The sequence below is a fragment of the Hippoglossus stenolepis genome, chromosome 5 (assembly GCF_022539355.2).
Source record: "Hippoglossus stenolepis isolate QCI-W04-F060 chromosome 5, HSTE1.2, whole genome shotgun sequence".
In the NCBI taxonomy this organism is placed as follows: domain Eukaryota; kingdom Metazoa; phylum Chordata; class Actinopteri; order Pleuronectiformes; family Pleuronectidae; genus Hippoglossus; species Hippoglossus stenolepis.
The window spans coordinates 7,832,290-7,844,506 of record NC_061487.1 but is presented as its reverse complement, the minus strand read 5'-3'; the positions used below and the strand labels follow the sequence as shown (position 1 = coordinate 7,844,506).

Genomic DNA, 12,217 nt, shown 5'->3' with positions numbered 1-12,217 from the left:
TTATATTAAAGGTGTATAACATTTAAAGAAGATTGTAAGAGTTTATTCATTCGGTAATTTCTATTGGGACTACTCAGGGAACAAACAGTCGGTGAGAGACCCATCATCATGAATCAGCCCATTGTCTTATCCTCATGTTTCGTGAAACCAATGGCTGCAGATCACAGGACAGACATTAAGAGCTAACTGATTATGTGCTAGTTAGTTAACCAGACAAAGAAAGAGATACTGTGTGTGGGCAGGTGCAAGATCTAGTTAAAGGCTGAAGCAAAGAGAATTGTTTAAGTTTTCTTTTAAAGACATTCCCTGAACTAGCCTCTCTGATAGTTCAAATATAAATCATCAGACAACAAATAAAAACACTCGACAGATTGTTTAACTGCTTATTCCCTGTTTATCTTTAGATTCTCGAAGTTTGAAATTAAGTTTCTTTTCTTTTCCAGTGATTTGATCATTATTTACATTTCACTTTTGTATGTCACTATTACTGACTCTACCGACAGATGGCACTGTTTCTTCTCATATCATAATAAGAACTTTATTCACGGCTCACACAATGTCCCTCAGTATTAATGACTCTGCCTCTGTCACATGAACCATAGTCGGATAAGAAAACCCAGGGTTAACTGAGACACGTGATAATCAGTTCAGTGGTAAAGTTTATCAGAATGGCCGATGTTAGGTTAAGTGAAGCCGGATAACAAAAACATATCCTGGTCATGTTGAACTAGCTTCATGAAACAGGCCCTAGAGGTCTTTTTAGACGCGCTATGGAGTCTAATGTTTATCGTAATGAGTTTACAGTGCTATTGACAAGATGGTCAATCTCAGTGAAATTAGGGTTTTTAAAGAATTCTTCAGTTATGGAACAACACTGTATTAAATGTAACTTGAACTATTTCTTTCAATTTAGCTACAGCACCATCAGATAGAAAACTCAGTGCTGGGTAACTCCAGCTTTTTGTAGGCATTTTATAGAGACTTTCTACTTGATGTAGTCATTTCCACCCTCTCGTCCTGCAGATCACTTCAAGTTGTCACATATTTTTAAGCTAATTCACAGACTTTAAGATCTCTGTACAGATTTTCAGTGATGCAGCCTTATACCTTCAAAGTAATTTTCTTGACTGATTACAACATATTTGCATTCAGACCTTTCTGATATTCAGTGGAATCAGTTTCTTTTGCCATATAATCTCAGACAGTAATATTTCCATCTCCAGTGAAGAGGATTTCAACAAATAAGACTTTGTTTTTAAGAAAATTGTTTTAGAAACAGCCCACCAACACTACCTTTAATATTCTTTCAATCAACTAATCAATTAATTGACTAATAGATTCAGCTCTGATCTGTTACTGTGATGTTTCCTGACAACGGTCTGAGGATCTGACTAAATAAATGAGTTTGTGACTTCATCTGATCACAGAGTTTGAATAAGTGGAATGTTCTTGGTTACAGATAAGAGGACAGATGGAGGATTGATGACTGTAGACACTTGGCTCTAGCCGTTCAGTGCTGCCCTGTCTGGCAGGGGAAATCAAAATTATCGAATGGGAGCACCTGGACAAGAGGAAGTTCTTCTCCCTGGGTGCATTGTTAGCCTTAACCAACCGGGCCACGGTCTATCCGACCAACGTCATCGGAACCCGTCTACAGGCGCAGAAGGGAAAGAGCCTCTACTCCGGCACCTTTGATGCTCTCTGCAAGATGGTGACTCCTCAAAACAGGCTCATTTAACCACCTATGAACTGGTGCGCAAGTGTGTGTCCCTGCACACGACCAATAACACAGTGAAGTCATTGGTGGCAGGAGGGGCAGCGTCCCTTGTGTCCCAGACAATCCGTGTGCCCATAGAGGTAGTGTCTCAGCACCTGATGATGCAAGGACAGGGGGAACACCTGACCCGCTTCAAGACCACACCCAAAGTGATGCTCGACCCAACCAAGGGAAGATTAACCTTGGGGCAGGCGCATGAAATTGCACGACCATCAGCTGATATTTGCAGCTGATGGATTCAGGGGCTTTTACAGGGGCTATGTGGCATCACAACTCACATACATCCCCAGCAGTGCACTGTGGTGGCCTTTTTATCATTTTTATACAGGTAAATCTACGCCTTGCTAACTGAGGTTTCCCATGACTTTTAATTGCTGCTGCATGCCTGTCAAAATCGATACTCAGTGTTTATTTCGGTCTAACAAGCCCAAAAGATAGACATATATAAAAGTGCACATGACAAAATCACAGCTTTTAGGGAAATGTAAAATCTACTGCATGATCAACAATACATAGCTACTGTTGTAAATTGAATTTACACTGTTTTCATATCTTTTCTATTTACAGAGCAGTTGTCCTTGTTGGCACCAAGTCATTATCTGTACATTATACATTCATGCCTTTTGCTATAGCTGCAGCAGATTACGTCTGTAGTACACCTGCTGGGCCACTAGGTGGAGATATAGATCTTACTTAATTTGTTGCACACTGCTGCAGAAACTTTGCTCTGAGCTTTCATTTCCTGGCTGTTAACATAAAAAGACACGCTTAAAACACACTGTTTACCCTTGAGACTCCTTCGGCATAGTGGTGAGTTGTTGAATTGATTAATGAATTTTCCTTTTTGGGTGAACTATCCCTTTAAAATAAGAAATGTAAAGGTTTTTTAACAGCATCAGTTACATTCTTTATTCATTTATAATCAGATCAATTCCAGGGCTGCAAACTTAATCGCCTTTCTTATCTGAAAACTACAAATATTAAATCTACAATTTCAACTTTTGAAAAGCTCTGTGTTTTCAAGCATATAAACTCCAAACTCAAAAAACTGAAAACAGAAACACAAGTACAAAAACAACCCTTTTATTTGACCGTACTTGGCCAGTGCAAAATAATCCATAACATTTACAGCTCGTCCCTCCCTCCCTCCCCGAGTTAACAACTCAATGATTTGAGAAAACATCTCAGAAAATCTCCTCCTGCAGCCTGTACAGGACGTCCCTCATCACATGGGACAGTCGTAGATGTGGATGGCGCGGTCGTCTCCAGCTGAGATGATCTTGGAGCCGGTGCTGTTGTACTTTACACTCCATACCTGAAGATAAGAGCAGAACAGAGTATGACAACAACTTCTGTGTTGATTAATTCTGTTCAGCTCTAAAATCTGAGCACTAAACTGGGTTTAATGTACAGAAAACAGAGCCATTCAATCACTTGACAAAAACTCTGATAGCGAAGCATCAACTTCTAAAACTTGGCTGAACAATCTCCTTCCTGAACTGGAAGAGCTTTATCTTTAACGAACACGCCAAACTCCATTGAGAATTCCTAATATTTTAAGTTTCCTCGCTGAATATCATAGATGAACCCTGGTTTCAGGGTGCAGGGAGTGAATATAAGGTGCATGATCCCTATTACAAGTCCATGTACCATCAAACTTGTTTTTAATAACCATCAAAATGTTATTTTCTTATTCATAAGAAAAATATCAATTTCTACATCGTCTTTCTGCATCAAGCTGAAGCACACACTTGCATGAAAAAAACAAGTAATCGTAAAAAATTGAGTGTTCGTGGATACAGAAAAATCCAAAATCCAAGCGCCTCTCATTTGACCAGACGCTGAGAGTGAAGAACAAAGCAGACTGGGCTGAAAGACTGATCCAAACAGCAGAACAAAGCAAAGCTAAAACAACTGACTGACTCCAAATTTGCTCAGTAGATTTTCTGGCTTTACACACTAGAATTTGACACAACAACAATATGGCCGACGCGACTGCCTCTGATCTCCTCTCTGAGGAGATGTGCCATTTCAGTCAGAGGCTTTGTTGGAGAAGAATGACCCTCCCCACAGGCATCAGTAAGCAGAGATTTAATGATGCTGGGTTAATTGGTTTTGCTTGAGCGGAAGCATCAGAGACGGGTGATGTGAGGGGCCAGTCCGTGACACTGGCCCCGTTGGTTTCTCAGACACATCAGCACCTCCAGCTGAAGGATTTTCTCACTTGGAATTTAATGGTAACACACTCAGTGAAGAGAGGACAGCTGAGCTTTGTCACCTGATCTTGATGGTCGAAGAAGGTGTTGATACACGCTCTGGAGCTCGCGTCCCAAACCTTGACGCTCTTGTCCGACGAACTGAAGAAGGAAGCAGAGAGAGAGAGATTGTGTTTAACAGATCATGTCAGAATCACACTGTGCATCGTCTGGCTGACCTGCTTAGTTTATCCTGGCACCGTGAACTGGAAACTGTGTCTGAAAAACACCTTCAGCTGACGGCTTCACACAATGGGAGTGAACGCATGGGAAGTAGAGGGAAACGCTTGTCAACTCACTATGGCTGTTTTCAGAGACATGAACTTCGGAAAATGTGTGAAAAAAATTGAGTCCACACATTTTGGCGAGTATATATATCTCCATGTTTCAGCTTCTTTAGACCGTGTCTTCACACAGTATGAAGCCAGAAATGTTGGTTTACCTTGAGACAAAGTGTGTGTCATCTGGGGAGAATGCAACATTAAGAACCCATGCTCCATGTCCACTCAGTGTAGCTGCCAGGTTGGCATGTTGCCTGCAAGACAATAACAGCAAATTTGTTAGAGCAAACAAAATGGTTGTTTTCCTTGTTTTCTATCCTGTTCCCTTTATATCTATGCTTGTAAATTGTAACACTTAAACACCCATTCCTTCTTTTACTCTGTGTCTACATACCTTTTTTTCAATTTTCATTTTACTGTGTATAATGAGCACAAATATATCTTGAGGAAGGATAAAGTTCTATCTCATCTTATGAACCAAATCTGACATCAAGAGTAAAAAACGAGCGGCCAACTGAACTCACACGTCGTAAATCTTAATGTAGCCGTCGTCTGAGGCTGTGATCAGTAGCTGGGAGTCCGGGGAGAAGGTGAGAGATCTGATGGGCATGGCGTGACCTGTGAGAGGGAGGAGAGAGAGAGAGTCTGTCAGAGGTTTTGTGTGTGGCTTATTTCTGCCTCTGTTGTTTTCAAGATGTAACTCTGCTGTTAGGCTGCGTAAGGATCCTCACACCTGAAGCTCTTTTTGATCCTTAACACTAAAATGATTACTTTGCTTTAAGCTATTGCAGCTTTGCTTATTTCCCTGAAAATTTTTAAATGTTAAATTAGTGCTAGAAATATTTGTCAATTTATTTTGTAGTCAGTTAAAAGAATATAAATAGATAATCTTTAATGTAAAAGGGATACAAATTGTCACAGCTTTTTAAATGTGAGAATATCCTACTTTTTTCAGTTTAATATTTTTGTACATAGATATAGAAACCGAAAAAATAAGTGGTTCTGAAAATAATCCCGAATTGCAGCACTTGTTTCCTAAATAATATAAATTCATAAGTGAATCTACCTTCCAGTGTGTGGAGTAGTTTTCCAGTGGCAATGTCAAAGATGTTGATGATTCCATCAATGGCTCCACTTGCCAAATATTTTCCATCAGGGCTCTGAAGAGGAAAATACATTAAAATCATTGAGTATAATGTTAATTTTCAAATTTGGAGACATTAGACAAGACTATTAAACAATCCATAGACCTGCAGATTAAGGGTTAAGGGCTCAAACAAAGGGAAACCTTGGTGCGGATGAGGAGGAACACAAATCAAGATGAGTTATTGTGAAGCCAAGCAGTGAAGCCCCCCCATTAGAGCAAAATGACAATTTATGGCTCCTTACGTAAGCTATACTCAGGATGAATTTCCCTCGAGTGTCCAGAGAATATTCCTTCTTGCCACTTTCCACACCAAAGATGTTGACCTTGCCATGATGACTTCCTGTGGCAATGTATTTGGAGTCTGGGGAGAAGGCAACCGACCATGCATCAACTGAGGAGGAGAGCAGAAAGACAAGGGGAGGATTTAACTCATCTAAATGATTATATGCCAGGAATTGTGTATTTTAGCAGTGTAATCTACAGCAGAAAACATTAATTAAAGCTATAGTTTATTTAATATAATTTTTTAAAATATGCATATCCACATGTGAACCACTAATCTGTGCCGTGGCATTATCAACCACTGACATGTCTTTTCTCGCTGCCCCTGAACAAGACACACATCCTACTTTCTGCTCTGTTGGCTGTTAGCTCAGCAAAGTAGTAAAACTTAAATCCACAAAAAGGAGAAAAAAAGGGGTTTATGTTCACAGATCTTACGTCTGAATAAACCGAACACACCAAAATACAGTATGTTCAATCAGAGGGAAAGAAAAGTCTGCAATCCACTGACCCCTACCAACCACTTGATGAAATGGAGCATCACTAATAGAAGGTGACAAGGCATTTAGATGAAGCACAACTCGGCTGAAGATACACAACTTACTGGGTTCTTGAAGGGTGGGAATAAAAATGAGACTTTCTGAGCAACAGATTTGTTTCAAGACCAAACTGGGTTATAATTTCTTTATGTGGTGATTTTATTCCACTGGCAAAGGATACACAGAAAAAAAAGAAGTGAATGAACACTCAACCCAACACAGTGAGACTGTTGATGTGTGTATGTTATTCTAAATGAGTTTTGCATAGCGGCATCAGGAATTGTCTATAAAATAGAAATGTCTCCGCCTTTTAAAAAACATTTACAGACAAGTCTGATTAACAATAAATAATATCTGTAACAATGAAATAAAGACAAAAGTTCAATTAGGCTGCACTTATTTTTTAGAATGGATTATTCTGAAAATAATTATTCAAACACTTTTGGACTCCACTGTAGAGTATATTATACCAAAACAAAAACCTAATGTCTACAGGTTGGAATATTACTGTCAGTTATTAGTTGGATAAATCAATGGTTCACTTGATAAATTATGCGTATGAGGAGGTAAATGTAAAAAGCAAAACTAGAAGTAACATATTTTAAAATAATTTTAATCAAAATCTTGACTGGTCGTAGAGACAACATAAAAGCAATCTCCTCTCATACAACTGCCAGATAAAGAGCTATGGGAAGCATAACCACTCTATAACAAAATTCTACCAGCAAACACAAATTATAAAAAAAACAACAACACAATAACTACATATCGATGAGGCCCAGTCTCACCTGGCCCTGCGTCCATGGACTTGATCTGTTTCCCAGACTCCAGGTCCCAGAGACGGATGTGAGCGTCCAGGGAGCTCGAGGCAGCGATGGCTCCGTTGTGACTGATGTCCACTGAGACCACACCCAGTTGGTGTCCTTCCAGATTCCACTGCAGCTCCAGCTTCTCGTCTGACCTGCATCAACAGCATGACACAGACATTATTCAGCCATGTCAAGTCAAATGGGGTTTATTTCTGCAGCACGTTTAACAGGGATTCCGGAGAAGCTGGGATCCGTTTCAACAAACATGTAAAATCATCTCAAGCTGTGATGAGGAGCATGAGATGGTTTCCCTCATCAAAACAAACATGATGCTTGTGAAAGGCCGAAAGTGTAGATTAACGGTGAGGACTTTACCATACATCCTCCATTTATAAGCAGTATAAACATTAAATAAACCCACAATATTTTAACTATGTTGTGTGAATAGACAAATAATAAATGATAACATAGTAAAGACACCTTTGGGATAATATAAAATGTGACTGCAGGAGAAATTATACTTGTGGACAGATAGTACATGAAGATTTCCCGATGGTCGCATTACAACAAAATGTAAGTGTAATAAACCACTTTGAAATGTTCCCTCGCCAAGGAGGCTACATTGTTTTGTCATTCTTACTGTTGTGTTTTTGTAATTTGTGAAAATCTTGATATAGACATTTAAAACAAATAACAAATATTATAATTAATTAAGAGAGCAGACAGATACAGAATTGCATAAGAACCCCAAAAAAGAATATCAACTATGTACTGAGTGACTGTCAGTACAGAAGAAGTGTAAAAAAAACAACAACGTACGAACTCACCATTTCCAGACTTTCACCATATCATCTAGTGAGCCAGTGACAATGGTTTCAGACCCATCCGCCTCACTTTTACCCCACGCTGCCGTCCAGATGGCGTCATCGTGTGCTGAGAGGAAGGAAACGCGGGTTAAAACAACATCAACAGTGTGAGTACAAGTGATATTTCATAAAAGAAAATAGGGGGTTGATGGGGAAAGTATGAAAACATCAAAACAAAACAAAAAAAGAGTATTAGTAAAACTCTTGAATACTGTTCTACTCAAGAGTTAAATCTTTAAAAATGAGTCATTAACTCAGGGTTACAATTATCTTGATGTTACGGCTCCTACATATTAAGGAGTAAACAGGGTAGAATATCTTTGTTATTTTTACTGAGTAAGAACATAAACACACTTATACAGTGAGATGTGGTTTTCTGTGATGTCACTCACCATGCTCCTGCTTGAATAGGATGCTGTACTGGAAACGAAACACAAGTTCACAGTTAATCTCTGAATGCAGTCGCTCGGTGGATGGAACACATGAATGAACGAGTGGATCTGTTGCTTACTTGAGTGCTCATTGTTTCGGTCCAGGAGAGACAGTCCACTTATAATCAACCTGTGAACAACAGGAACTATTTAGGGACCGTGCAGGTAAATAATAACGAGTATTCATTTGACGGATCACTGTTAGTCAGGAGGCCGAAACCAACGACCTAACAAGACGCTTTAGAGGCTTGAAAAGCAGAAGATGACATTTTAATTGAATTGCACATTTGATTTTGCACCGTAATGTGGAGAAAAGTGCTGCAACACGGCGGCTAACGGCGGCTAGCTGCTAACTCTGCAACCGCTTCACAACAAAGTGACGTTTGTCGTTTTAACGCCAGACTCTCGCTTCCCTTCACCGACTGGATTGTGTTCTTATTGTGAAACTAGTTTTTTGAGGATTAACATGATCTCACGTACCTTCAAATGCCTTCTTAGAGTGTTTTATCAAATGTCTGGAGCGCAGTGAATTACATGTGAAGCGCCATGACAGCAGCTAGCATCACTTCCGCTTTTCGTCTTCTTCGCTTTTCTCAAAATAACCTAAGAAGTGCACTATCGCCACCCGCGGTATGTGGCAGTAAGACATAGCAGCAACAACAACAATAATAAAATAAATATAAAAAATAATAATAACGTTATTATTATTATTCACTGGTCATGCACAGTAAGAGAAATTCATCAAATTTTTTAGGAAGTGTTGCACTTACACTCAAGTTCAAATAATTAACAGCTAAATATATAATTATATTTTTTTACAGACAAACGTATGTGTTAAGAAAGATGCAATAGACACACTGATGATCTCTAAAGTTGCAGAAAGCCCCAAACCATGATACATATTTGGCTCTGCAGGAGCTACCCGTCTGTTGTGACTACAATAATAATGGTTCTCAGCAAAAACAACCATGGTGCACAGAGGAAGGGAAAATTGAGTCTGAAGACTAAGCAGAAAAAATCTGCTCATATTTTGACAGTTTCTGCAGCAGCAGTCTGAGGTCTACACACTCAAAAATGGTTGACAATATAAAGTTTCGGGAGTATTATTCCAAGAAGAGGCAAGAAAACACAGCTGGTGTGTTTTTACTTACTCCTGAAGTGAAGCTGAAATGGGCATTTGAATCTTTTAATGGCTCGGGACCTGAGTGAGAAAGATGAGGTGACCTATTAACAGTTTGACAGCTTAACTGTTCACATTTTTGTTAAAAGTCCCCAAATGATTCTGATATAAGCTTAAGTTGATATACAATCGCTTTGAATATGATTATTTCTTTTCCAAAAACTCAGAACCTCACCCAGAGATTTATTCTTGTTTGGCTGTAAAAGTCATTGACATGGAAATAAAACCATCAGGAAACAATGGTTTCAGTCTTTATTCTGAGATGAGCCTGTTATGATGAGTGTGTCAACATTTTACTCTATATCCACCTATTTAACATGTACTAGCAGCATTTAAACATTTCCTGAATTATTTATACAACATTTTATTGTAGTTTTAGTAAGATATGCTATGAGATTTTTAAAGTATTTGTCAACATCTACAACTCCTCCTGTGGACGCCCACAGTTGATGCTTAAGTTTAAATAAATTATGACATAGTAAAACTGAAATTAAGTTTATAGAATAAAATGGATCTTGTTGAATTTACCCAGTTAAAGTTTACCATGCCATTGCTTGATGTCTTTTTTCAGCAAAACATTGCTTATATTTCCAGAGAATTGTTATTTTTTCACTTTGACAGAGTATATCAACATACTGGAACCAAAAGTACACAATATATTAAATATGTAAAAATCTTCTGCTTTAAAAACCTTCAACATGCTCTACGAAACATTTTCAAAGTTGAAAATGTAAATGTAGGTTGTAAATGTGAAGATATAGATGTAACACAGATATACCATCAAGCAATATGTACCTATTTGAAATAAAAGCAGGTATTTTTTTTTTTTCTTTGCAGCTATACAGCACTTTCGACCGAAATTGATAGCAGCGCTGTTAAGTCTTGAACCAGCCATGTGTTTTAATCACATTGGGGGTCTTACAGTTTAGGTTCAACACTTGTTTTTATTAGCCCATACTAATTCATACATATGAAAAAAAAACAGCACAATACAAGCAATGTAAAATATGTCATTTTATGTCAAAATTATTCATGCAATATGATTTCTGAAATCTGGATCTTTTCCCACAGCTTTGACTTGAATGCATTTTTTTTTCCTTTAGGCACTTGTACATTCTCTTTTGTTTGTCCTGCAGGCAGCAATTATACTAATGCTGCTATATTCAGCCAAGTGAGTCATTCGTGTTTTCAGGGAAATGATAATGGAGGGTAATGAACTTAATGTTATAGCATTAGCTGCAGCATGATGAGGGCAAGATCATTGTCTGTAATCTGCAGAGAAAAAAGTAAATATATCCATCTATCCATCCATCTAACCCTATCCTCTTCCCCTGTGCCCTGACAGGACAGGCCATCGGGCACACCAGGATAAATCCCAATGGACTGCTACTTCAGCGAGTCAGTGGACTGTCATGAAATCCAAAATGTTTTTTCGAGCCTCAGGGTGCACACAAGGGTGTTGTGCATGTTTAGTCTGGACCTGGGCTGACTGGCTACTTGCAAAGTGTTTAAGTTTCAGAGGTAGAGAGTGGTATTACAACACTGGACAGGCTGGGGCTAGCTGGTTAGCATGCTAATGTGTCCTCCAACAATCGAGGCCTATAGCAGCATAACTAAGAGCAGATCCGGGACAGACCTGAGCCGGCTCTAACTCTAAGCTTTATCGTAAAGGAAGGTTTTAAGCCTACTCTTAAAACGTACAGAGGGGGTCTGCCTCCCGAACTGAAACTGGGAGATGATTCCACAGGAGAAGAACTTGATTACTGAAAGCTCTGGCTCCGATGCTACTTTTAGAGACTTTAGGGACGACAAGTAAGCCTGAATTCTGGCGCAGTCCTCTAGTGGGGTGATATGGTACTATGAGCTCTTTAAGGTATGATGGTGCCATATTATTAAGGGCTTTGTAGGTGAGAAGGAGCAGGAAGTTTCACACAATCCATAATTTTTATTATAATAATAGTACTAATAACAAAGCTCAGGTTCCCTTTGCCACAGTTTGCAGCCATTTATGTTCACGATACATAAGACATAATTCAGTTTTGTACAAGCAGCTCACTTAAGGAAGGTTGGGTTCAAAAACTTGCTCAAGGGCACCTCAACTGCGGTTTTCTTACTGTTGATAATACAACTCCAAATGTCATTGATACTCAGCAGTGTAAAAAAACTAATGTGTGTGTACAATGTTTCCCACATTACTTAAAAATGCAGACTAATACATAATGAATACAATTTGATGTATTTATAATGAGTAAACAAGTTTCTGAAAAAGCCCGGAGGGAAATGAACAAGGAGACATGGAGATGATTCATTATCAGTGCAATAAACCATCGCTTTGATTCATGTCTGTGGTTCAGCTTTGGTTTGAGGCTAATGTTCTAAGTTTGACTGAAATATTTTATTACAAACCAGAGTAAAATCAAAAGAAGTAACACACACACTTTGCGTGTAGATGTTAGACTGTAAGACCAGAGGGAAATAAATACACTTCACATTATAGTACATATAACACAATATATAAGGGTGCATAGCAAATACACATTTCCTTGTTAATGTCATTACTAAATGGATCATTACTTGTTATCAACCATTGCTGTGACCGGGGTCTAATGGTTGAAGATTTGTTTACTGAAACTTTTAATATCTCGCCCGT

At 38.7% G+C, this 12,217-nt stretch overlaps 2 protein-coding genes across 2 annotated transcripts; one reads left to right on the top strand and one right to left on the bottom strand.

Moving 5' to 3' along the window:
* The first annotated feature begins 770 nt into the window (after positions 1-770).
* On the top strand, positions 771-2,228 carry slc25a44a (solute carrier family 25 member 44a). The gene is given in 4 exon segments (XM_035156518.2): positions 771-789; positions 1,533-1,715; positions 1,718-1,989; positions 1,991-2,228. Coding segments are annotated over 4 exon segments (609 nt in total). The 3' UTR covers positions 2,126-2,228.
* A 443-nt stretch (positions 2,229-2,671) lies between these two features.
* wdr61 (WD repeat domain 61) lies at positions 2,672-8,997 on the bottom strand. Its single transcript, XM_035156368.2, has 11 exons — positions 8,868-8,997; positions 8,468-8,517; positions 8,349-8,376; positions 7,918-8,023; positions 7,070-7,242; positions 5,703-5,851; positions 5,380-5,473; positions 4,838-4,931; positions 4,475-4,567; positions 4,056-4,134; positions 2,672-3,092 (listed from the first exon to the last, which is right to left on the bottom strand). Exons 2-11 carry the CDS (start codon positions 8,477-8,479, stop codon positions 3,003-3,005), a joined length of 918 nt encoding a protein of 305 aa, XP_035012259.1. The 5' UTR covers positions 8,480-8,517; positions 8,868-8,997; the 3' UTR covers positions 2,672-3,002.
* Positions 8,998-12,217: the final 3,220 nt, after the last annotated feature.